Raw genomic sequence first — 27,512 nt, 5'->3', positions numbered from 1 at the left:
GAACTTCTTTCAAGTATGACAAGAAATGTGGTAAGGGTTTCAACAGCAATAGAAGAAACTAAAACCAGTGTTCTTTCTTGATGCAAACTGGGTGTTTATAGATTGTCTGTGTACTGTCTAAAGCATGATTAATATTGATGCTGGCCAGCTAACCTCCATATGCCCAGGAAGTTCCATGTTTAGTTAGCTAATGCTGTTAACATTGACATCTGCTAATGCAACATTACCTCCTGAATGTTAGGTCTCAAGTAGTTTCACATCATTTCAATCCTTAGCTGGCCATTTTGATTAATGTTGACATTATCCAGTTCTGACATTTAACGGCAACATATTGCAAAGATCCTAATCTGTAAACTTGCTTAAAATCTGCCCAGTTTAGTTTGAAAGTTTTAAAATATTGACATTATAAAAGGAGTTCTGAAGGTAAAAGGGTCTGATCCCTTCAAGAAATCTAGAGTCATTCCCCTTTTCCTTTTGTAGAAAGTCAAATGAAAAGTAAGCATTAGGTGGGAGGAAAACCAGAGCTACAAAACCAGAGCAAATAGCATCTCCAATTGTGTGGCTTTAGTTCAGAACCTGGTGACAAGGAGAAAATATGTAAAGGTCAGGAGCTTAGATGGCACCCAGGGACCTGAGGTTTGGAACAATTATGAATAGTCCCGGAGTAAGTGGAAAATGTTACCAAATCAAGGGCCCTTGTACTCAGTCAGAAGGCTGAGAATTTGCTGAGGACCCCTACACTGATCTGGGCTATCTGTGAAGGAGAGGAAGAACTAAGTAAGCATACATTGATAAGATCTTTTTTTGACAAGAATGTTTTACGCATATTTAGTAGATAGGTTTTCTTGTAATACTTTGCTCTCATATTAAGTTGTTCATAAATAACTTGCAATAGTAGGTGCTCAAGAAATGCTGAATTAGACTAAGCTAAAAGTGGGTGATAAGGCTACTCTACACAACAAGATTTATATCAGGGTGGCAGGGGTCAACCAAATGGTGGCATTCAACCACCAAAGTCAATGTAAGGAGTGGTTATAAGAGTGAACAGCAGACTCAAATCAGTGATTGGAATAGTTCTGACTCACACAGGCTTATTCCATTAGCTAGTTGTTCCATTAGCTAGATAGGAAGTCTACTAAATTTTTTTCTTGATTTATGTAAGCAGAAAAGTTCTAAGTCAAGTGAACAAAAGTCTAATCTGAATTATAAAAAAACAGAGAAACATGGCCCTTTATCAATTCCCAGACTTGAGCCAGTTTATAGACCCAGAACCCCTTGAAAGAAGGGAGGCTGAGTCTCCTTGAAAGGACTTTCAAGGGCACTGCCAGAATTTTATATTGCTAATCTTTCCTCTGACCTTCCCCCAAAGGGCCTATAGCTTTTTACCTGAGTAACTGTGCATGGAAGAAATAGAAGAATCAAACCCATCAAGGATTACTGGGCTCTGGGGTTCTGAACTGACACTAATATCAGGAGACCCACCTTGCTGTGATCTATAGTTAGAATAGTGAGGTATGGAAGTCAGGTCTATATCAAAATGGTTCGGTGGTTCCCAAACACACCCTGTGGTTATTTCCCCATGTTCTAGAATGCGTAATTGGAGTAGATATGCTTAGCAGCTGACAGAAGCCCTATCTTGGCTTCCTAACCTGTGGACAGAAGGTTACTATGGTGGGAAAGGCCAAAAGGAAGCCATTAGAGCTGCCTCTGCCTAGGAAAATAGTAAATCAAAAACAATGCTGCAACTTTGGTTTGTGTAGAGGGGAGAGAGGGGTGAGACTGTGGGGATGGGAAGGATGGTAGAATGAGATGGACATTATTACTCTGTATATATGTATGATTACACTACTAGACTGACTCTGCACCATGTACAGCCAGAGGAATGAGAAGCTGTGTTCCATTTGTGTGTAATATGTCAAAATGCATTCTACTGTCAATTAAAAAAAAAAACCACAATACTGCATTCTTGGGGAGATAGCAGAGACTATGCCATGATTAAGGGCTTGAAAGACACAAGTGTGGTGATTCCCACCACATCCCCATTTAGCTCTTTTTGGCCAGCACAGAAGAAAGATGAATCTTGGAGAATGATAGTGAATTATACACTTAACCAGGTGATGTTTCCAGTTGCAGCTGCTGTAACAGATGTGGTTTCATTATGTGAGCAAATTAACACATACATAACATACATATCTCTTCTGTCTTGTTTGGATAACTACTCTTCACCCCCCCACACACACTTTTTTGGTACCAGAAATTGAACCCAAGGGCACTTGACCACTAAGCCACATTCCCAGCCTTTTTTTGAGACAGGCTCTCACTAGGTTGCTTTACAGCCTCAATAAGTTGCTGAGACTGGCTTCATACTCTGATCCTCCTGCCTCAGCCTCCTGAGCTGCTGGGATTACAGGTATGCACCACCACAACCAGCAACTACTCTTTTTTTTAAGAAACATCTCATGGCCTGCCAGCAGTCCAGAGAGACTGAATGCTTAATCATGTGTCAACAGCAAACCATCCAACCTGAACTGCTGATCACAAACTGGATGATAGCAGATGCACCAAGCCACAAAGTTGGTTATATGCAACAGAATCAGATGAAAGAAATAGATACATGATTGATCCTGATCAGGGCCTTGAAGATATAAATAAATTATATGAAGAAATGACCCAAATGTTTGTGACTCCTGCTGTATCATCTTCTCTCTCCCAACCTGCACATATGGCCTCATGGAGTCTTCCCTACAATTATTTAACAGAGGAAGAGAAACTTGGGCCTGGTTTATAGATATAGACCTCCCCTGAAAGTAGAGAACTGCAGTGCTACAGTCCCTTTTCTGGGACATCCCTGAAGGACAGTGTTGAAGGGAAGTCCTCCCGATGGACAGAACTCCAAGAAATGCACTCAGTGTTCACTTTGCTTGGAAGAAAAAAAATGGTCAGATAAGTGATTGTATACCAACTCCTGGGCTGGAAACCAAGGTCTGGTTGAATGACCAGTGATTTGAAGAACTATGATTGGAAAATTGGTGACAAGGGAATTCGGAGATAGACCTATTTTAATGGGCATAAAATGTGAAGATATTTATGCTATGTGAATATTCACCAGAGAGTAACCTCAGCAAGGAGAATTTTAATAATTAAGTAGTTGGGATTTACCTGTTAGGGTTTAGATCTTAAATGTCCTCCACAGGCCCCTATGCTAAGGGATTGGTCACTGAGCCTGGGGTGCTGTTGTTGGGGGGTGGAAGCTTTAGGAGGTGGGGCCAAGCTGGGCCACTGGGGGAATGCCTTTGAAGAGAATGTTGGAACCCCTGGCCTCTCTTTCTTTGCTTGCTGGCTACCAGGAGGTGAGAGGCTTCTTCCACCAGGCCTTGCCTGCCACATGTTCTGTCTTGCCACAGGCCCCCAAACAGAGAAGCCAAATGACCCTGGGCTGAAACCTTTGAAAGTACAAACCAAAAGAAATCTTTCCTTCTCTTAAGTTATTTATCCCAGATATTTTGTCACAGTTACACAAAGCTGATGAGCACAAGTGGATATCAGCCTGTTTTCCCAGAGAACCCTGTTATCACATAATGGGCTCATGAACAAGTGGCCACGGTGACAGGGGTGGAGATTATGCATGGGCTCCACAACATGGACTTTCACTCATCAAGACTGATCTGGCTACCGCTGCCACTGAGTGTCCAATCTGCCGGCGGCAGAGACCAGCAATGAGTCCCTGATACGGCAGCCTTCACTGGGCAGTCAACCAGCTACCTGATAGCAGGCTAATTACATTGGACCACTGTCATCACGGAACGAGCAGCATTCTGTTGTTAATGGAATACCCTGACTCTGGGTATCTGTTTATTTTCCCTGCATGAATTATTTCTACCAAAACTAACAATGTGGACTTAAGAATGCCCTATCCATGGTCATGGTATTCCACGCAACGTTACTTCTGATCAAAGAACTTACTCTACAGAAAATAAAGTACAATAACGGGCTCATGCTCATAGAATTCACTGGTCTTACTATGTTTCCACCATCCTGAAGAAACTGGATGGGACTTTGGGATGGCCTTTTAGAAGACTCAATACAGTGCTCTCTAGGTGGCAAAACCTTGCAGGGATAGGGCAAGGTTCTACAAGTGGGTGTGTGTGCTCTAAATCAGCATTCAATGTGTGATGCTCTCTCTCCTTGGAACAGAAGATTTTCTTAGGGCTTGAGTCTGCCACTTTTGAATCTGGAACTACACTATCAGTCTCTTAGGTCTCATGCCTTCAGACAGACTGGAACAACAGTACTGACTTCCTTGATTCTCTAGCTTCCTGATTCGCCCTGCAGATCTTGGGACACTTCAGCTTCCATAATTCCTTATAGTCTTTCTGTGCCTTGGGAAAACTGCAACTAATACAGCTGCACTGACAATATCTGTGCTTGATAAGAGTATTCAGTTTGTACTTAGTAGGTAGGTTTTATTTTAATAAAATAATTCTCTTGGTAAGTTGTTCATAAAACTTGACTTGTAATAGTAGATGTTCAATAAATGTTGCATTGGAGTTGGGCCACGGTGACAGGGGTGGAGATTATGCATGGGCCATATGTGCAGGCTGGGAGAGAGAAAATAATACAGCAGTAGCTACAAACATTTGGGTCACTTCTCCATAACAAAAATAAGGCTTATGGGCTGGGGATGTGTCTCAAGCAGTAGCGCGCTCGCCTGGCATGTGTGCAGCCCGGGTTGAATTCCTTGTTGAATTCGTTGGTATTTTGAATAGTATACCAGATTAGAACTCACAACATGAGTTGCTATTCAGCTTCTTGCAAAAATATTTTAGTTTTTAGAGTAGTACATGCCTGTAATCCAGTGATTCAGGAGGTTGAGGCAGAAGGATTGCAAATTTTAGGCCAGCCTCAGTGACTTAGTGAGACTCCTTCTCAAAATAAGAAATAAAAGTGTTGGGGATGTAGCTCAGTGGTAGTGCACACCTAAGCTCAATTCCCAATCCAAAAAATAAATAAACACAAAAGTTGCATCAGATTAAGCTGAAAGTGGATGATGGGGTTATTCTACACAAAAATGTTTATATTTTACAAACAAAAATAAGGCTTATGGGCTGGGGATGTGGCTCAAGCGGTAGCGTGCTCGCCTGGCATGTGTGCAGCCTGGGTTCGATCCTCAGCACCACATACAAACAAAGATGTTGTGTCCGCCAAAAATTAAAAAATAAATATTAAAAAATTCTAAAAAAAATAAGGCTTATGGGATGCAATAATTCTTCTCTCAGTCTAAGCTATCCTAAACGGGGACCACTGGTGACCTCAGCAATTGTTGAACTTGATGTAGAAGTTATTAACAGATGTAGTAATTGCTTGCTGAGCAGTTGTTGTAGTCCAGATTTTGTGTTGGTTACCAGGCTATAAATAAATGAGACACTTTGTCTATACCCTCCAGAGGCTTGCTGACCAGGGATCCCACCCTTATAACTGCTGAATATCCATTTAGTTAGTCCCTACCTTCTCAGTTCATCCAAGAAATTTTCTAAATCCAAGACCACAGAATATCAGCATAAGAATGAACCAATGAGATCTTTTCAATTTATCCCTGGTTTCCACTCCAAATTCAACCCAAACAGTGGGGAATAGTCTCCTCCTGTGTGTGTGGGGGGTGCTGGGGACTGAAGCCAGGGCCTTACACATGCTAGGCAAATGCTCTACTATTGAGCTCCACCCCCAGCCCATATTCTCCTTTTTAAAGCTTTATTAAGGTAACAATGGATTCAGTGTGTGATTAGTCCAGTGTCTCACAACCCACCCTGTGAAATCCTTTCCATAGGTTGAAGTTGTTACTGCAGTGATCATAGCAACCACTATTTATTGTACATGTGGTATGTGCCAGGGGCTAAGTGAGATAGTCCACATGTTCTATCTTGTACAAAGTCACAACCCAGATAGTTTAAGAACTGTTCAAACAGGTGCTTAATTTCTGAAGAACTGCTTTATGAAACTGATCAACTTAGGCTGCCTACTGCACAATTCAGTTGCCAAACAATAAGACTGGGAACCCGCCTCACATTTGACTTTCATTCTCATCTTTTACTATGTGGGCTTGCCTACTAGTTATCATGAGCCCATTATGTGATAATAGGGGTCTCTGGGAAAACAGGCTGGTATCACTTGTGCTCATCAGCTTTGTGTAACTGTGACAAAATAGCTGAGATAAATAACTTTAGAGAAGGAAAGATTTCTTTTACTTTGTACTTTCAGAGGTTTCAGCCCAGGGTCATTAACTTGGGCTCCCCCAGATTCATGATTAGTCTGCAAAATGCCAAGAGGCGTTTAATGACATAGAGAGCAATGTTTCTAATTAGCCATTAGTCTCCAGACTATTTATTTCTTGGGGTAACTGGCTGCCCAAATCAGACATGGGGCATGACAGAGAGATGGGCTGTTTCTGCCATACATCTACCAGGCTGCCGTGTAAATACTGGCAATTTATAAAAGTAGTCCTTTAAATAAATAGAAACTTTCCTTGTTGAATTCTTTGGTATTTTGAATAGTATACCAGATTAGAACTCACAACATGAGTTGCTATTCAGCTTCTTTCAAAAATATTTTAGTTTTTAGAGTAATGTACTGTGAAAGTGGGCCTTTTTTGGGTGTATAGTTTTGTAGACTTTACCATATGAATAGATTCATCTGATCACCACCACAATCAAGACGCAGAACTGTTCTGTTATGCCCACTCCCACCCCATTCCCTTTTACCATCCCTTTGTCACATCCTTCTCTTGATCCCTAACAATTACTAATTTGTTCTCTGTTACTACAGTTTTGTCTTTTTAAAGAATATCATATAAATGGAATCATTCTGTGTGTAACCGTCTGATCTAGCCTTCATTCACTCTGCATGTTTTTCACATTCATCCAAGTAGTTTCAAGTATCAACATCATTCCTTCCTATTACTGAGTAGAATTCCATCATATGGAGGCACCCTGGTCTGATCATCCATTCTGTCCTGAGGGATATTTGGGTGGTTTCTGGGTTTTGACAATTATGAATAAATCTACTATAAACATACCTGCACAGGTTTAGCTTTCATTTCCTTGACTTTCATTTCTCTAAGGTAAATTTCTACAAGTGGATTGCCCTGTCTCACTGTAACTATAAGAAAATGCTGAGCTGTTTCTCAGAGTGGCTGTACTATTTTGGATTCCCATCAGCAATTTATGAGAATTCCAGTTGCTCCACAAACATCCTTGCCAGGACTTGGTATTTTCAGTATTTCTTATTTTAGTCATTTTAACAGGTGTATGGTGTATAGTACTCCTATAGGTATATGGATTCAATTTGCATTTCTGTCATATACCTTTTCAGTGACATTCCTGCTTGGATGTTTTCACACTTTAAAAAAGTGGGTTATTTTCTTATTGTTGAATTTTTTAATATTTATTTTTTCAGTTTTCGGTGGACACAACATCTTTATTTTATTTTTATGTGGTGCTGAGGATTGAACCCAGCGCCTGGTGCATGCCAGGCAAGTGCGTTACCGCTTGAGCCACATCCCCAGCCCCTTATTGTTGCTGGTGCATCCCTATAACCCCAGATACTCAGGAGGCTGAAGCAGGAGGGTCGCAAGTTCAAGACTACCCTGTGCAATTTAGCCATACTATGTCTCAAAATAAAAAATAAAAGGAGTGGGAACCAGCTCAGTGTTTTCCTAACATGTGTGAGGCCCTGGGTTCAATCTCTACTATTGATTTTTAAAAAGTAACATTTGATTGTATAATTTGGCAAATTTATTAAAAATTGATTGAAGTGGGGGCTGGAGTTGTGGCTCAGTGGTAAGAGCACTTGCCTAGCATGTGTGAGGCCCTGGGTTCAATTCTCAGCACTGCATATAAATAAATGAATAAAATAAAGGTCCATCAACTTCTAAAAAAATATTTTATAAAATTGCTTGAAGTGAGTGAATTATAATATGCAATTTTTTTTTCTCAGTAAAATTATATATTCATGTAGTATATTTTTTCAACTTTGCCTTCCATACAATTTTGGAAGCCGCTCATCTCTAGCTGCAAGAAATCCTGCTGAGATTTTGATCAAAATTGCATTATATTTAAAAACAATTTAAAATAATTGACATCTTTATTATTTGAAACATTCATTCCTTAAACATGGCATACCTTTTCATTTGCTTAGTTCTTTGATTTATTTCAACGTGTTTTACAGTTTTCATCACAGAGATTCTGTGAATGTTTTATTGGATTTATATATTTGGAGATATTGTAAATGCTATTCTTTTTAAAAAGTTTAGTTGTAGATGGACACAATACCTTTATTTTATTTATTTTTGTGTGGTGCTGAGGATTGAACCCAGTGCCTCACACTTGCTAGGCAAGTGTTCTACCACTGAGCTACAACCAGGAGCTGAAAAGCTGTATGGAGAATCCTTGGAAAACTGGGAATGAAACCACCATTTTACCCAGCTATTCCACTCCTTGGTCTATACCCAAAGGACTTAAAAACAGCAGAGTACAGGGACATAGCCACATCAATGTTTATAGCAGCACAATTCGCAATAATTAAACTGTGGAACTTAGATACCCTTCAGTAAATGAATGGGTAAAGAAAATATGGTATATATACACATGGAACATTATTCAGCATTAAAAGAGCAAAAAATCATGACTTTTGCAGGTAAATGGATGAAGCTGGAGAATATAATGCTAAGTGAAATTAGCCTATCCCAAAAAACCAAATGCCAAATGATTTCTCTGATTTAAGGATGCTGATCCATAATATGCTGTGTGTGTGTGTGTATTAAATGAACTCTAGATAGGACAAAGGGGAAAAGGGAAGGGAGGGGGCATAGAGGTAGGAAAGATGGTGGAATGCGATGGTCATCATTACCCTAAGTTCATGTAAGAAGACAAGAAGGATGTGACTTGACTTTGTATACAACCAGAGATATGAAAAATTGTGCTCTGTGTGTTTAATATGAATTGTAATGCATTCTGTTGTTGTTGGGCCTGGCCTTGAACTTTCAATTCTTCTGCCTCAGCGTCCTGAGGCTAAACTTTTGGTTAATGTGTTTTCTAATTTTTAATTTTTTCACTTTTTAAAAATATTTTTATTGCTTATCTGAGACCTTCTATCTTTCCATTTGCTTCAAAAATGTTCATCCTTATTTTGTAGCACTTCCTTATTTTGTAGGTACCTTAAAATCTTTGTTAGGTAATTTCAACATCTGTGTTATCTTAACATTGACTAAATTGAGATTTTTCTAGTTATTCATATGCTAATTATCCCAAATATTTTAAATATTGTAAGAAAGATATTATTTATGTTCTAGTGAAAATTTATTTCTAAGCCAGCAATTGACCAAGTTGAGTTCAGTCACAAGTTCTGATCAACCTTCTGTAGACTGTGGCCTTATAGTCTGTTTGTTTTTTAAAGATGTTGTTAGGCTGTTTGGATCTGTTCTGCATGCATACCACCCATTTGCCAGTCTGGGATGTGGGCCAAGGTCTATTTCTTAGGTTAGTTCTCAAAGTTGATGGTATACTGCTTAGGTCAGATCTGAGCAGGTGATGCCTAGGGGTGAGACTAGGCATTCACAGATGATTTTATGGGTTCACTGTTCTGAGCACATTTGTCACCATCATCTCCCAGACATTTTCTTCTTTCCAAAGATTCCCCTTTATTGACCACCCTCTGACATGCACTTCCTGCAACTATAGCACTTTCATTTGGGGCCAATTTGTAGGAGAGTAAAGAGAAAAGATGTAGTGAGATTCACCTGTGCTCTTGAGACTATCCCTTTCTGATCAGAGAGGAGCTTTCCCTTTCTTAGAGCTGTATGAGTGGTGGGCCTCTGCCACCAAGTCTGCTGTTCTCAAGAGGCCCCTTTCCTGTTCCTCAAGCCCCCAAATAGCAGCTGCTTCTGGGCGCCCACTTCTGGATTCTCAACTGCTCTGTGTGGGAGTGGGGGTGAGAAGGAAAAAAAGAGGTCAACTCACTGTTGATTCAGTGGTTCTCCATGTTCTGGTCTTCTTCCCCAATCTGGCTGCTACAGTCTGCTTTTCAGAGTTCTCATGGAGCGGCTGTCTGTATTCTGTAGAGGATTTATAGTTGCTCCATCTTCCTTGATACTCAGAACCTGAAATTCTTCTTTAAGGAAGAGTTCCAGACAATAAGGGAACACTAATCTTAGAAAGTCAACATTTTTTCATGGCTTTAACATTGTGAAATCTTATCGACAGTAGACCTAGGACCACCAAACATTGTGTGCCTCCTGATCAGATATAAGAGAAAGTGCATATGTACTAAGCTTGCCTTAAACAATTGAACCTGAATTTAATTAAACTTTTAGAGCTACATGCTAACATATAGGAAATATGTGGGCTTAAGGTAAGTGAAGAGATTCTATGATGAGCTATCAGCTGAATCCAGGTTGTGTCGTGAGACATTTTCTAGAATGACTTGGTTTCTCCGAGTAAATGGCATCAAAAAGAAGGGGGCACTATTATAGAATAAATGGTCTTTAGAGACATAAATAATAAAAAGGGGGTAAATAATTGTATTTATGGGATCCTAGAGAAGATTCAATGAGATAATGAATGTAAAGTGCTTAGCACGGTGTCTGGCAAATGGTAAATGAAAATTATTACTACCTCATGTCACCTCTCAGAGTCTCATTCTCCTCTTCATTTGCAAAACAGGGAGATACTAGTCCCCCTCTCAAGACTGCTTAAGGACCAAAGGATTCAGCTATCTTAGGCCTTCCTTCTGCACCTGGGCAGGAAAGCAGGACCCTGGAAATGTCTGGTGCAGTGTGCACAGTTGATCATTAGGTGGCAGCTCCGGTCCATCTACCTGGAGTCCTGCACCATGAGGACAGAGTCCTGTTTTTGCTACAAGCTATATCCCTGCCTGACCACCCATCAGCCAGCATTTATTTCTCTTCTATTCCTAGGGAGGAGGCATTAAATTAAGGGGAGAGAATGGTTGGAGTTTTTTAGATATAGTAAGTTTTAACATTTTGCCGAGGCAGAGAGGTAGTCCTCAGACCCAGTTAGACCAGGTTCTGAGCACTTCCTGCTCACTGTGCCTGGATCTTGTTTCTTGTCCCAAAGTCTCAACACCTCTCACCTCATCCTGAGTCACCTGTGCAAAAGTCTAACCTGGTTCACTTTCTCTTCCCCATCTATGCACCCACCACACCTGATGTAACATGTCAATCAGGGAGAATTTACTGAAAGGAGTCAATAAGTAAATGTATTATGAGCATCCAATTATATAGTCTTCTTCCCTGGTCAGTATTTGTACATTTTCTTTTTGTCTCTGAGACTAGGAGGTAGCCTGGGTCATGACCCAGGTCATGTCACTATGATTAATAGCAATTTAATTCCTGAAACGGGATTGCTTAGGTTCAAATCTCAGTTCTTCCATCTGCCAGCTGTAGGTCCTTACATATGTGTCTCAGTTTCTCCACCTGAAAAATAGAGATATGAATACCTCTTCTGTTGTAGGGTGTTGAGGACTAAATGAGCAAATGCATTTAGAGGAATTAGCACACAGTAGGCATATTGAACATATTATGTGCCATCTGGAACTTGCCTCACTTTGAGAAAGATTTAACACACTTATAAAATGCATGCAAGCAAGATATGTAAAGGGCCTAATGCGGTTGCTTGGTACAGGGTACAAATCTCAAGAAATAGCAGTTCCTCCACCTCCTGGTTATTGTCATTGATTGTTTGCCTGATACAAGTCTCTGAGTTCTATGAGGAGTCAGTGCTGTGTTGACTTTCTTCTGATCTCAGGCTCAGCAGGGCTTCTGCAATTGTCTGCATGGGGTTCCAGGGTCAGCACCTTCATAACTGAAGGATTCTCAGAGTGGCCCAAGGATCAGAAGCACTGAGGCAGAGGAGGAAGAGACCTCTGAAGCTAATTTTCCTCCCTTTCCTTTCTGGTGTGCATAGTGATTCTGGAGTGTCTTTTGAGTCGTTGCTTAACCTTGGGACTCTTTTGCAGGTCAAAGGCCTTTGTGTGTAAAGGTGGACCGAATCCTAAAAGTGTAGGAGCCGGGTAGGACGTTATGGTTTTATATGATCTTACCCAGTTCCACATGACAGTCTGGAGACATGGGAAAGGATGGCAGGCAACCACTAGGTGGTGCTGTCACTGTGAAGAAGCCTTCATGTAACTGCAATCCTGTGTAAGGGGAACCGCAGATAAACAGCTATCTGAAGAGAATCAGCATCCTCATCTAAATACATTCCAGCCGTCTGGTAAGATTTTGGGATGGAGACTGACCTAGGAGAATGTGCATGAAAACCAGGAGAGAAGGAGGCAGATAGGCCTACATGGTTGTGTGGTCTCTGTCCACATTCAGTCTCGACACTCAGGCCTCTTCTCTGCCTCACTCATGAGATGTGTCAAGCTACCCCACAGGGCACCTTGGAGCCACCCACCACACCTCCACCTGGAATGCCCTTCATTCCTTTCTCTTCAAGGTGTTGCCTCCTCCTGGAAGCCTCTCCTGGTCTTCCCCGTAGCAAAATGGGCTGATAGCTTTTTTGTGTTCCACTGTCCCTATACCTCCATGAAGACTTTTCATAGGTCTTTATCACTTTAATGGAATTAGATGTTTACTAAGTGGGCATTTTATGGCCTGGCTTTGAAGGAAAATCTCTGCTGATTTTATTCAGTCCTCATGCAACATGTGTAAGGGCTTTCTTGCCCATCTCTTTCCCACCTCTTAGGGGTTTCAGGGACCACCCCCCGCCTCTGATCCTTGAGCATGTCCTAGAGTGCTCAGAGCTTGTTCATGATGGGTAAGCAATGTGGACAGGAATGGCTACATAAATGGCACAGCCCAGTGTAAAATGAAAATATGGATCCCTTGTTCAAAAATTAAGAACTTTAAGAGCAGAGCAGTAAACTGAAAGCTAGGCCCTTCTGGGCATAGAGTCCTGTGTGACCCTTAATGTCTCACCTTCAGCAGCTGGCCCTGGCATTTGACTCAGGTGAGCCTTGTGTCTGTTGTCAGGGACCTGCTGAAAGGTGCTTGTTCATTCTCAGATTTTTGGTGTGTGAAACCTTTCACATTGAACATTTCCTGACTCCTAGCTTTGCAGCATAAGATGAATAGCCTAGAACTTGGAGTTAGGAAAACCTGGATTCAAAATCTGAATCTATCACTTACTAGCACAAATCATGAACATACAGCTCATCCAAAAGATGGAAGGTAATCATACTAATCACAAACAGTGTTGCGAGTTCAACCGAGATTAGCTGTAGAAATCACCTGGGTCTAGAGCCCACACCTCCTGTGCCTACTGAGTTGGCTCCAGGGAGTCACATTGCTTGGCCTCAGAAACATATCTGCTCAAGGAGGTCAGGCCGATGTTGGGCTGCCCTTGCTCAGTGAAGCAGGTCCCCCTATGAGAGTGCTCCTTCTGAGCACTCTGTAGTATGTGGCAGTGTCAATAGAGTTAAGCAAGGAATGAAAAGGAAAAGTTGGGAGGCCCTGGAGAAACTTTTAGATCACAGAATCACTACTATGGGGTTGGGTGGTGGGGAGATGTGGTCACCGTTGGTCCAAATGACATGTATAAACACTTCCTGTGCCAGGTGCCAGTATATACTGGTAAGCAAAACAGGTGGGGTTCTGCCCTCTGTTAACTTAGTGCATGTGATTATTGTGTCCTATTCTCTTAGCTTCATCCCTCATTAGTTAATGGGTAATGGGCACTTAATAGATGCCTACCATGATGAGACAGGAAATAGGACTTACCAACCTCCTGATGGAAATGGGTGAAGGCAGTCTGTGTGCTTTCGTTCTTCACAGCCCCACCTGCAAATCTCTAGGCCGACTGTCCCTTGACTGCAGGAGCTCCTTTTGCTTAAGCACAGAGAACCAGAAGTGCCTGGGAAATGCCATGGGGTGGGGCATCCTAACTGATGACTGACAGGTGCAGAGGTGTAATGACTGCAGCCCACTGCGGATGGGGACAACTCCCAGGTGTGACTTAGATTGTTTCCACAACTTCCCCTCAGGGCTGAGCTGAAGTTACTGTCTTGGGGCTTTGATTTCACTCCCTTGGTTGGCCCTCTTTTCTTGTCTCTCATTTTCATCAGTCTACCTATTTTTCCCGGGACCACTTCCCAACAACTAACTTTGGGACAAATCCTCATCTCAGTGTCTATTTGGGGGAATGCCCCCACCCAAGATAAAAAGTGGTGGTGGGGGGGGAGGAGTTAGCAGTTGTCCCCTTTACTATAAATTGATGCAATGTGTCAGAAGAAAGTCATTTTGGGTAATGAAGTACTGCTTTGCAAATTAGTTCCTTTTGTTATGAATTAGGGGAACATTCAAATTGTCCCTGTAATATGATCACTCTTTCTCACTTGTACTCTGGTATACTTTATGAGTGGGGAAAAGGAGGAGGCATTGCTACTGGATGGGATTTGCATGTAACTGCCAACTATGGTAAACCAAACCCAGAGACACCCATGTGCGGGGACGGGAGGGGCTTATGCTCCACGTAAGCATCAACCTCTGTGTATTTTGTCGTATGAAAAAGTTGAGGCATGCTGGGACATTTTGACTTCGTGTGTCCCTGGGCTAGGTTCACAGGAGCCGGGTTCAGAGGCCCACATGAGCAGCATGCCTTCCTTTTGCTGGAATGACTTCCCCTCTTATCTAATCCCTTCCCACTAAACCCACCTCTCCCAAGAATATTTTCTCGGATGCCTTCCTCTCCCCACCCAGCCCATCCTGAGCTCTCTTTTCTAGGCCCTGTGGAAAAAGGTTTTTGTTGGGATCACTTTCTTAGCACTTGGACACTCCCCTTCCCCTGCTGTCCACCCCTGAGCTAGCTGGAGTCTGAGTTTCTAGCCCACACCAGAGGCTGATTGCCAGGGAGAACTTAAGCCATGGCAGCTAGGGCATGAGTGAGCCCACTGTCATAGAATCAAGGCTGTGGCAGGGGATGAGCTTAAGGTCCCCAGGGCCTGGTTCTTCCTATAATCAAACCTGTCAGTCAAATGTGCACCCCTAGGTATCTCTCTGTCAGGTTAGAAGTCTTGCCTTGCTTGCCCCTCCAGCTCCTCTGGCTGGACGCATGTGTTGGACTCTGGAAAGGATGTGGAATGTGTTTGCAACTCTTATTGCCTACGAGACCTTGGAAGGCACTGATCTAGGGAGGTAGATGCTGGAGCCCACCTCCCCTTGGGGTTTAGGCCTGCCCCTTGATGGGGTTCTCCTCTCATCCCCCCAGTATCCCCACACCATCAAGTTTATACCCTTCCCTGGGGCTGCTGGAGGCCCTGCCATCCTTGCCCTGCTTCGGTTCTACAATTGGCAACTCCACACCTACAAGATGGTGCACACACTTCTGGTGCCTCTTAACTGGGCCTCTGCCCTCTCCCCGTGACTTCTGGGTTCTGGCAAGCCTGGACACTTAGGCTTCTCGAGTAGTGACACAAAGCATGTTCCTACCTTGGTAATGCAGTATTTTCTGAGTCCTTCTAGACTTTGATTGGATGATGATATTTATAACCAAAAGGTCCTATTATATCTTAAGGGCTTCTAAGGCTGGTTGGGATGAGCTGTCTTACATACAGTTGATTAACTACAACTTCTTCAAGCCTTGACGAGGGGCTGGATTTGGCATTTATTCATGCATCAGACATTCTCTCTACATCTATCCATCTGCTCAGTCATATAATAAAAGTATCTGTAAGAATGAGTCTATTTTTTCCACTCCCATACCATATAGATTGTTACCCTATATAAGAATGTAGGTGTCCCAATGATGTGAATATACTTTGTATGTGACCAGAGATATGAAAAATTGTACTTTATATGTGTAATATGATTTGTAATCATTCTCCTGTCATATGTAACAAATTAGAATTAAAAAATAAAAAAAAAGAATGTAGGTGTTCATCAGAAGGAGTTTCAAAATTTCTGCTGGATCTTGGCCCAGGAGTGGGTGCCCTTTATATATCTGGTGGTCCTGGGAGGGAGCACGTTTTGAAAGATCTACATACAAGGTCTGCTACTGAGTCCCAATGGATCGGATGGACTTGCAACTTACAGGGCAGATTTTTATTCCCTGAGAAGGGATATTTATTCTTGCAAGGTATGAATCTCCAATGTATGTGTTGGACTCTGGAAAGGATGTGGAATGTGTTTGCAACTCTTATTGCCTATGAGACCTTGGAAGGCACTGATCTAGGGAGGTAGATGCTGGAGCCCACCTGGGCTTATTCTAAACTGATCAGGCTTGAGAAGTAAATGCTGGGTTGCCTGGTAGGACATGGGTGAGCCCTTGGGCAGGGATAGTTTCCCAAATGGTGAAGAGAGATTTTTTTTTTTTTTTAAAGATAGAGTGAGATAGGGAGGGAGGAAGGGAGAGAAAGAGAGAGAATTTTTAATATTTATTTTTTAGTTTTCGGCGGACACAACATCTGTGTTTGTATGTGGTGCTGAGGATCGAACCCGGGCCGCACGCATGCCAGGCGAGCGCGCTACCGCTTGAGCCACATCCCCAGCCCAAGAGAGATTTTAATATGGGGGTTCGAAGAAGAAATTCCCATAGACGTGCCAGCATGAGGACCGGGAACAAGTTTGGTGTGGGGTGTGACCAAGTGGAGGACCACTGTCAAGAGATTTAACTTCTTCGATATTCCTTTAGATATGGGAAAAGATACATTTAGTGCTCACTTTTAAAGTCTTTTTCCTTACATAATTTTCTCCAAGGCCTCTAGTGGATTGGGCAAGTCCCAACTTTGAGGGCAGGCCAGTGGAGGGATATGAGGACCTGGGGCATGCTGGGAAGGAGATTGCCTTGTTCTCTGCCCCTTCTTCTTTTTTGGAGGCCTTGATGCAGCAGCTGTGCCCAGAGAGCAGCTGAGCAAGGTGGAACAGTTAGTTAAGAGGAGGCCAGGCCTCCATACAGGAGATGATGCCCTTCTTTCTCAGATACATCAGAAGGAGTGGACCCCTAAGGCAAAGGGAAGGCTGGCCTTAGGTGACACACTGCTGGTAACCTGTTTTGGGTGCTGAGGACACATGGAAGATTAGTGACAGCCTTGGTGGACCTTGAGAAGTTTAGGCCCTGAATAATCCAGTATTGAAAAAGTACAGGCCCTTAACAGATGTGCATTGAGGGCCTTCTGGGGTCAGGGGAGGACTTACCAGAGGGCTCTGGGAGTTTATTTCATCTGGGTTTGAAGAAAAGTGTGTGCAAAGGCCCACAGGTGTGAAACTGCGTACCTGGGGCTTGTGCGCTCTCCCATGAAGCCAAGTGTGGTGTAGGTGGGGACAAGAGAGGTGGGTGGAGGAGGGCCTGGGATTCCCCATTGGTGGAAGTGGTAGGTTGCCTTGGCTAAGGGCATCTGAAGTGCCAGGCTAAGCAGCTTATTCTGTACACAGCCTGAAGGGTAGTATAGTTAGTAATGATTCTCAAAGTAGCATCACCTAGAAACCCGCTGGAAATGCAAAATCTTGGGACAAACCTACTGACTCAGAAATTCTGGGGGTGGGGCCCAGAAACTCTGCTTTAATAAGCTCTCAAGGTGATTCTGATGCAGACCTACGTTTGAGGAGCACTGTTGTTAGTAGAAAGAATACTAGAAAGGAGGGCATGTAGGGTGGGTGGCTGCCCTGGGTGAGGGTGGGAAGTGGGGGAGGCACTGAACTTATGTGCCAAATCCATGACCTCTGAGCAATGTGCTCTTTCCTTTAAAGGACTCAAGCACCACGGTACGTGCATGTAGACGGAAGGCCGGAGGCATACAGGGGTTAAATGACTTGCTGAAAATCTCTAAGTGCTGGAGCCATGTCGGCACCCAGTCTGGCCTGACTGGGGGCAGGATGTGGCCTGGGCTGTGCAGCACAAGGTTGTGTCAGAGGTGCTTGGACATTTGTCTTGCGAGATGAGGCTTGGGGTTGTGCTGACCCTCTGGAGGTCCCTTTCTTTGAAGCAGGGTTTTTCCTACCACTGCTGGTGCCTCCTGGCACCACCACAGTGCAGTGGTCTGGGTTGTGGTGCTGGAGGACCCCTCCGGTCACCCACTGCAGCCTGCATGGAAGGAAGGGGATTGCAGCTTGGAGCTCCTTCCCTGAGGGCCTGGTGGTGAGTTGGTCCTGGGCCAAGGGAGCGAAATAAGGCCTTCTGCCCTCAAAAGACATCTATTTGAATTTTCACAATATTGCCATTTGCACCAGGAGATAGGCTTAGTAAATGTACTTTTCTAAGCAGCCAGCTGTCCTCCCTGATTCCTAGGACTGATAGATTAAGTATGAGGTTAAGTGAGAAAAGCATGTTAAAAACAAAAAAACAAAACACTACTGTATGCTGTGATTATAATAACCACCTTAGAGTAAAACAACAACAAAACCCCACTGAGAACACAGGGTAGGGGAAAACCCCAATGCTAAAGAAATTTCCTTTCTTTCCTCCCAAGTTGTGTGTGGTTCTAGTTCCTAACTAGTCATCGTATGACAACTGTGTATCCTTTTATTTTCAAAGGGCAGCACCCTGTGGAAGACAGTGGCACAGTGGACATGGCAGTGTGCCTGGTGGTGGAGTGCTGGCTCTCTCTCCAGGACAGGGGCTGACTCTCTTGCCCCTCAGAGTCTGTCCTTGAGGCCAATGAGGGCATCGGTGGGGCAGGATGTAGCCTGGGCTGTGCAGCACAAGGTTGTGTCAGAGGTGCTTGGACATTTGTCCTGGCTTGTTGCAAGATGAGACTTGGGGTTGTGCTGACCCTCTGGAGGTCCCTTTCTTTGACAGTTGTGACCTGGAAGGTTTACAAGTGACTGTGGGACCTTGGACTGAGACTTCTTCCCAATCATCCTGAGAAGAGCTACTATGCCCAACAGAGGCCACCAAACACTTTTAAACACAAAATATTCTTTTATTTGTCAACGAAGGCTACACGGGATCACTTCTGGTTTTGTTTTTATGCTTTTTTTTTTCCTAGAAGGTATCTACATCTGCATTTATTTACAGCCTTGTTGGTATTTACACAGTCAAGAATACAGTGTTAGAAACACAAAAGTGTTGAGAAAAAAACTTCTCAAAATTAGTTCCAGACTTCAGGAAAACTATTTCCACATGGTAAGGCCAGAGTCTCCAGTGTTGGTCGTCCAGAGGCAGCTTGGAACAGTCCTTCTGCCGAAGCTGCAGGTTCAGAAGTCCTCAGAACAACAGGCAGATTTAGAAAAGTGGGATTCTGGTGTGGGGGGGGGGTGAATCTGGGGCTGCCGAGGCCCTGCCACACACCTGCAACTCAGCTTCTGCCAGGAGAGCTGAGCCTGCGCAAGATCAGGCCTCCCTGGGCAGTCTGCCCTCAGAAGAAATCACATTTTCTTGGGGACCAGGAGGTCATCCAGTCTTATGCCTTTGGCATTCTGGAGGGGGAAAGAAACATGATGAAAGGCCCCACCCAGGTCTCCCTGACTCTGATCTTGTGCATCCACAATGAAACCTAAGAGTGCACCAGTGTCTGGGGCAGTCAAGTACACAAGGCTGGTTTTGAGAATGTAAAGGTTGGAGAAGATAAAGTTTCTCTCTGTCACCTGAGCAATGAGTCTTTGAAATGAGTTTGCTGTTTTTGGAAGGTTAAATAAAAGGGCCTTGAACTACAGAGTTCTTTTTTTTTTTTTTAAAAAATATTCCCTCCCCTCCAATAAAATATAGACAGGTGCATGAATCTAGCTGGGAATGATGTGCCTCAAATGGAGAGCTTTCAGTCCGAGAGCGGAGCCCAAGGGAAAGGAGAGACTGGGTTCCTTCTGGGACCCCTCAGGCAGCAGGCCCCCTCAACTGGGACCAGGAGTCACCTTCTTGGCTGAGCAGCTGCTGTGAGGAATGGATAATAGACTCTGGTGATCAAACACCAAAGCTTGGGTCCCTGCTGAGGACCAGTGGCCACAAATCTTAGCATCACTGTTCTCGCATGTGGCTGCTGCAAATGGTAAAAGTGTATTCTAAGATTTCACATCAAAAGCCCTGTCTTTGCAGAATGAAGATCTCTGCCATCTTTAAAGGTGACTTAAAAGTTACAATGAAAATGGTTTTTCTGGTTTTTTAAAGAACTGGGGTTCCTCTTTCAGTGTCTATGGCACACGGCCCAGCTTACCTCCCTTGCCTCTCCATCCTCTGTGCCCAAGACCCAGCCCACCCTGATTATTTGGAAGCACACCTTCTGGCCATTCTCAACCTCCAGTCAGTTTCTTGGGGATTATTTCAGACTTTCCATCCCTAAGTAGAAGCCAGGCCCTGGTGAGGTCTTTGAATGGTTCCCAGTGAGTCATTTTGAACCAAGTGTCGGGGGCTGTCAAAGTGTGGTTTACCCTGGAGTTCCTTGCCTTTCTCCTTCTGTCACTGCTCTGCCTCCAGGGATGTCTGTGTGGAGGGTGGGTACAAAGGAACTCTCACTGTACGAAAGACAAGTTGGAGAATTTGTAAGGTCTTATTTAAGGTAGTGGCAGAGGAACAAAAGATGAGGGGCTGACTGGCAGTTGTGGAGAAGGCAGGAACTATTCAAAACTAAATCTTCTTCCAGGGTCAGAAGCCAACCTCTTGCAGAATCATGACCTGGGCCAGTGTGGGAGGCCTGGTCATGTTATCGAATGGACAGATTTTGGTTGATCAGTACCAAGAGTGATGGGATTTATTGATTAGAACATACTACGTAGGCACAGGAACTCTGCTTATGCTTTCAAATTCATCCTTGGTATGGGATTGGGACTGGTGATCTAAGTGGGAGGACAGACCGAAAGGTGAGGCCTGGAGTCACCTGCCAGCCCCAGTGGAAATGAGCTCAAATGGGCCAAGGCCATAGCACCTGCTCCAACATGACAGCACCAGTGTGAAATGGAGATACCTGGCACTGCCCACCTTGCAGATAAGCTCCTTCTCTAAAGCTTTGGGATGCTTCCACTTGTCCTCACCACTCCTCCCCCCAGAAGCTGTGCCTCCTTGGTGGTGTGTAGCCCAGGGAAAGTATGGGTTCATTCCCTTAAATAAAATAATACCCAATAATTTTGTGTTTTTGATCCTTAAAAGTCTACTCTATTCTCTTGGGGGCGGGCAACTGAAGAGGGACAGAGGCTAGGGAGGAATAGGAAGATGATTCCCTTGAGCCACATGCTGTCTTGGCCCCAAGAAGACATCCACAGCAGGTCTTGATGATGTCAGGCAGCCAGGATGGGACTGGCCAACTAGGTCAATAGGCAGGAGAGCTTTGCCAAGGGCTCCTTACAGCAAGAGTACAATTTTGAGCGGCATAAGTCTCTTTTGGATTAAACAAAAACAAAAACAAAAACTTGTGTTCTTTAGGTCAAACTGCTTTCCATCCCATCCAAGAACAATCCTGTCAGATGGGAGCCCCAATCGCCAGCTCATGCCACACACAGTGGACCTGAGAAACAGCAAATCTGATTTGGCAGAGCTCTGGATCTAGAGATGATGGGCCACCAGTGGACAAACAGGCCATAGCACACTGTTGAGGCAGTGTGACTTTTTTTTGGAAACAGGAAGAGCACTTAGCGAAACACATCCTCTTATCCCAGTGGGATGACGTAAGGCGAGATATCCCCTCCTCGAGAAGCTTTGGATGCCTCCCTCTGCCAGGCAGAACCCAAGCTACATGTTGCTCCAATTCTCATGCAGTAAGAGCCCTTCTTGGTTTCATGAACTCATTTCATATTCTGAAGACTCTGTGAATAAGGCTATAAAGGTGCCATGAGCTTATCAGTCCAACAAGGTTTCCACGGGAATAGCTGACTCAGAACTCATTCTCCACACTTAATGTAAATGTAACCCATGAAAGTCCCATTTTCTAAGAAGCCCAGCTCAAAAGGAAGCATTTGGCTTCCCCTCCTGTCTCCCAGAGCCTCCTGTGAGTGGTAATGACAATGGTAATTAGGCAGATGCACCAGGAATGGAATCCTTGAACAAGGAGCTTCCAGCTCATGCTGTTACCTTCCTCTGCCCTCCTCCCTTCCCTTGGCCTGCTGGCTGCTGCGTCCTGCTGGGCAGCCCTCCAGCTGTGGGCTGCACCTGCTCAGGGTCCCTTCCTAGGTCTCCAAGGGAACCATGTCAGACTGGCCTCCCAATATGTGTACTGGTCTTAGAAACTGTCCCTGATCCTGGTGGGATTGAATGACACCGACAGATCACACCCAATTAGCTCTCTCTCCCTTATCTTAAAAAACAAAACAACAATAACAACAACAACAAAAAAACCCTAGCCCCAAACCAAACAACAACAACAAAAACCCTAGCAGGGCTTCTCTAGAGGGAATTTCCTGGATGCCCAGGCTGCTGCACCCCAGCTTTGGGATGGTCTACACAAGGGAGGCAGAGGAGACTTCCGAGCTGGTTAGAAGGATTCCTGGCTCAGGCCTTTGCCGAGTCCTCTTTTTGGCTGACTTTTTTTTTCTTATGCATCTTTCCAGGATCAAAGGCCACCAAGCACCTCTCTCCACATGCCTATTTCTCAGGAGTGGCAGCTGAACAATGGAAGGAAGATACCTGAAGTCAAGGGGAGAGGGTTTCTTTCCCCTCCCTGGAAATGGTGCCCCCATGGAGGGCTCACCGTGCAGTGCTGGTTCTCACATCTGGCTTTGGGAGAGAGGAGGAGATGAGCAAGGGACATCATGGAGGATCAACCAATCACAGACATCCTGGGTGCTGTCACCTCTTGGAGAGGATGGGGCTCATAGCCCCAGGATGTTATGTTACCAGACTGGGGGAAGGAGTGGGGAGACGTGTTCTCTATCCCAGTATGGGGGTGGCACCAACAACTACACGAAATTTGCAAAAGGGGAAGAGGGTTTCATTTAGCATTAAAATATAAAGCCTGGACAGGAGTTTGGGGCAGCTTGAAAAGGTGCTGAACAACATCATGACATTTTCCAGAGCAAGATGTAACCATCTGTGGTCCTCTGGAGGTACAAAACACAGTGAGTAAAAAGCCACCAGTCCCCTGCAGGAGCCCAGCAAAAGCTCCTGAGTTCCTCCAGGCCCATTACACTCTGCACCCTCACTCCTGCACAACCCCCTGTCAAAGAAGAAAGGGGTGCACATGAGACACCTTAGCACAGACACTCATGTCTCACATCACACTGGGTACCTAGGGACAGACGAGGACACACTCTAGATGTGTGCCCCAAAGAGAGAAGAAACATACCCCGAACAACAGGAAAAATTCCTCAAGGATAAGGGGAACAAAAGACAGAGTTTTCATTGTGATCACACTACAGAAAAAGAAAAAAACCTTGTGTTCTTTGCAAAAAATGTGTGAAGGCCAAATTTGTGTCTTTTTCTTTTCTTAAAAAAAAGAATGTTGCATGAATTAACAATGCAACCAGTATCTTTTTGTTTGTTTTCTGCACTTGTTAAAAAAAGGATTTTTGTTTTTTTAAAGTACAACACAGTCAGGTATGTGGCCACAAAAGAGTAGCTGTCTTTGGCAAGAAGTCCAGGCCTTGGCCCTCTCTGTCACCTTCGGCCCATCTCGCTCTGTCTCATGAAATGGATATTGTTGGAGCTGTCCGATAGTTCTGGGTACTGCTCGACAGAGATCACGAAGAAGCCGTCGTAGCCTTGCACCCGCCCTGTGTTCAGCACCTGCTGCTTCTCCCCCTCTGTCCAGGCCCGCAGGCCCTCCTCCCCTTCCCGCAGTCTCTGCTGCTCTCGGGCCCAAGCCTGGCGCACAGCTCTCTGCCGGGCGAGCTCAAGCACCCGCGCCTTCTCTTCGTCCAACGTCGTCCCATAGCGGGTGTTCAAGCACAGTGCCCCGTACTGGAGCTGGATGTCTGTGTAGCGTCTAGTCCTGCCATTAAGCATGGTATTGATCTGGGACACGGTGACATTGACCCCATTCTCCAGGGTTCGCCGTCCCCCACTGAGGCCCAGGATGGCCAGGTCACCTTCTGAAGGCCCTGGTTTCACAAAGTAGTGGGTGTCCACCCCGTCAATGGTGAAGTGCAGGTTCTCTAGGTAGTGGGCATTGTTTAAGATGGCAGCAACCCTCCGTCCATCCTCGTTGGCCACACTGATGATGTCTGTGGTCACTCGACCATCCTTCAAGGCAAACTTGACCCCCTTGCCAAAGACTGAGCCACTGGATGCAAACTTCTTTGTCTCGGGGGCCTGCTGGCAGCTGGTGATTGTGGAGCCATAGAGCTGATCAAAGCGTTCTAAGGTGACGAAGGCCTTGAGCTGCTTCTGCACTTCACATTGTACCCCAAGGATAGACTGATGAGGACAGAGAGAGAGAGAGAGAGAGCAAGAGAGAGAGAATAAGACAAAGGGAAAAAGCAAACCACAAGAATATGGAAAATCCACTTAAATAAATCAAGTCTGTACATATTTATTAACCAGTAGCCTGTATCTCTACTGCTGACCACAAGATGGCTAGCTGTCCATTATCCACCATTTACACCCTTCGATTCAGAGACTGTTCAAGGAGCATCTATTCTGGGCCAGGTCCTTTTCTGGGCACTGGAGGGACTCAAGTAAGTCAGACATCACCTTTGCCCTGAAAGAATTCATTGTTTCATGGGGAAAGTCAGATGTGACAACAATAATTGCCATCAAATGTGACCACTGGTGGTCTAAGAGAGATAATAATCGGAGCTATAGCTAACATTTCTTGCTTTTTAAGCTAAATAATTATCACTGTTTCTTTTGATCATCATAATAACTTTATCCAATTTTACTTCTAAATGAAGGAAACCAAGGCTCTAAGAAGTTATAAATAGTTCATAGTTATATGACTGACATCAAGTCAACATTCAAACCCAGTTCTGTCTGATTCTCGAAGCTTGGTTTCAAGGGCTGTTATTATAGGGAGAAACAAGGCTCAGAAGTATCCCAGCCTGAAGGGAGAGGACAGAGAGAAGGTGGGTTTTGAGGACAGGTTCATGCTTCAGCTGGGACTTGAAGGATGTGAGGGGTGATATTAGGGGGAGAATGGCAAGAAATGCAGAAAAAAGAGGAAAAGTGGCGATCTGAATCAATGTGCTTACTCTGCTTTAGTGTTCTTAACCATGTGTACAGATAAATTGCCAGAAGGGCCTCTGTTGTGCTTCCTTGGGGGTCCTCAGGTGTTCCCGCACTTGGCTGCTTTGGGGGACAGGCTGGGCCCTGCCAACTTGGTGTACCATCTACTGTCCCTTCCATGGCTCTGGAGATCAGGGAAGCCATGTTTGGGATGGCTCCAGGGCCTCATCAGCAACTCAGGGAAATGGCTTTAGAAACAGGCCCATCAGCCTCCCACTGAAATTAAGTCCTCTTTATAATTAATAGAACCCTGTCTGTGAACAATTATTTCCTAGAGTTTCACGAAAGCTGGAGTGCTCAACAACAAAGATCTCCGATGCTTGCCAAGGGCGGAAATCAATAATGCATTGACAGGCGAGGTTGGCAAACAGGCAGTCAGAGACAGGGACTGAGGAATACAGCAGGGAACCTGGTGGGGGAGGAAGAGCTACGCTGTAGAATCATCCCTGGGGACTGCAGATGCTGGGACATCTGGGGCAGGGCCAGGGTGCTGGGGAGTAGGTGTTGGCAGAAAGAGGATGGGCTCTGTGGTTGGGCAACCCTGAATTTTCAGCACCTTCCTCTGCACCTTCCCAGCTGAGTGTCCTTGGGTAAGTTTCTCTCTGAACCCTCATCCCATCTGTAAAATGGGCTCTTTTCTTCTTTCAATCATTTATTCATTCAGTAAAAGTTTTCTGTGTACCTATATTGTGCTAGCCTGTAGGCTGGGTATTAATTGAGACCCAGAACTTAACTAGTTGGAACTACGTGTGGGGAGCGCTTTGCAAGAGGACAATACAGACAGCTAAGTTGAGGCCTAAAGGAATCAGTCTGAAATAAGAAATAGGGATGCAAAAGCTTCCAATCACTAGCAGGATGCCACCTGGCAACCCCACTTTCCTCCACAGTCTGTTGTCCTCCAGGCTAGGATCCCCTCAAAGTCCTATTCATCTCTGCACTCACTGGGTGCAGCAAAGGGCTGGGCATGGAGTCCGCTTCTAGTACAGAATTTATGAATGGCAGTGGAAGGAGAAGGGACAGAGAAGGGAAAAAATGAATGCAAAGAGTGAGCAGGTGGGGCTAGACTGTTTTTAAAGATCTTTCCAGCTGTATAATTCTGTATTTGAAATGGGGTCATAAAAGGAAGACAAAAAAAAAAATGCTTTTGGGGCACCTACAGTATACCAGGCCTGGCACTCAGCAAGATGACACAGAACAGAAACCTGGGTTTGAATCCCAGCCCCAGCCCTTCCTTGCTGTGTGGTATCGAAAACCCTCAGGCATTAAATCTGTAAATCGAGAACAGTTACACAGTGGGATATTTTTGAGTTAACGTATGCAGAATACCTCACACGAGGCCAGGTGCATTAGGTGCTCAGAAAATATCACATTTGTATTTAGAACACACTTTCTCCCCCTGCACCTTTGCCCAGATATTGACAGAGGCTTTTTATTTTTGTGAAACTCCTCACTTATTGTAATACACAAAGCGCCTTCTTATGGCTTCTGAGCGTCTATGTGCCCCTGCAGCTGGGTCCCAGTGGCCTGCCTAGTAATAGAGTTGCTAAGTGTTTGCTGAATGTTCTCTGGCAGGCCCTGTAGAGTCACTGCCTTGGTTTCCATCACTGACCCCCAGGTCTCCTGCAAAGCTGGCAGGACCCTCCTGCAATGTTGAAATCCTTGAGGTGTGAGGTGCTGTCTGGGGAGTTACCTTGCTGTTGTCCCACTCGTGGGTTTTCATCTGTGTATGCACGAGCTCATAGGATGGCTCCATGGCATCCATGTCTGGTTTGGGATATCCAGGGATCACGTTATGCAGCTGGAATCCAAAGGTGAGCAGCCAGCTGTTGACATCTGAGTGTGAGAGAAGCAGAAACATCCCCATGAAGTAAGTGCCTTCCAATGCCACTCATCCTAACTCAACACCTAGAGAGGCTGCAGGTGGGGTGGGGGCATGGAGGACTGCTGGTGGGAGAAGTGACTGTTACAAACACTTTGGAAAATGGTTTCATGGTCTAAAGCCACAGGCGCTCCTGGGACCCAGTGACTCTCCTCCCAGATGTGTACCCAGGAAAGATGTCACTTAGGTAGAACCTAGGTTTCCAGACATCCTTTTCCAATCTCACACCACCCCCTGGGACCTCCAGCTTCGTACTCAGGGACAACTGTTGGTGGATGAAGAGCCTCCTGTTTGACCAGACCAGTCATTAAAAGGCAACAAAAGGATGGTCAGATCCAGAGGAAGATTTTAATGATTGACTTGCAAAGAGAAAATTCACTGAGAAACAAACGGCCACTCTCTTCCTACCTCCCCTGAAGGGATGAAAGCCTCAAGGTCAAAGTGCCTCTGGGCATGGAGATGACCTGTACTGAGATCAGTTTCCCTGTGCTCCTGCCTTTTATTTCCTGACAGCCCAAGGAAGCCACTCAACCTCCCTGTGCTTT

At 44.7% G+C, this 27,512-nt stretch overlaps 1 protein-coding gene across 22 annotated transcripts in view; it reads right to left on the bottom strand.

Annotated features, from left to right (window-relative positions):
* Positions 1-19,682: 19,682 nt before the first annotated feature.
* Tenm4 (teneurin transmembrane protein 4) overlaps positions 19,683-27,512 on the bottom strand; it is a 2,842,490-nt gene continuing 2,834,660 nt past the window's right edge. For all 22 annotated transcript variants that reach the window (XM_048789141.1, XM_048789145.1, XM_048789157.1 and 19 more), the window contains 2 exons: positions 26,779-26,921; positions 19,683-24,281 (listed from right to left, as the gene is read on the bottom strand). In XM_048789141.1, coding sequence (XP_048645098.1) covers positions 23,523-24,281; positions 26,779-26,921 — 902 coding nt within the window. In that variant the 3' untranslated portion in view covers positions 19,683-23,522. The remainder of the gene's footprint in view (positions 24,282-26,778; positions 26,922-27,512) is intronic.

The sequence above is a fragment of the Marmota marmota genome, unplaced genomic scaffold, assembly GCF_001458135.2.
Source record: "Marmota marmota marmota unplaced genomic scaffold, marMar, whole genome shotgun sequence".
NCBI classification, from domain to species: Eukaryota; Metazoa; Chordata; class Mammalia; order Rodentia; family Sciuridae; genus Marmota; species Marmota marmota.
The sequence above is the reverse complement of the archived record's forward strand: the minus strand, read 5'-3'. Positions and strand labels throughout refer to the sequence as shown.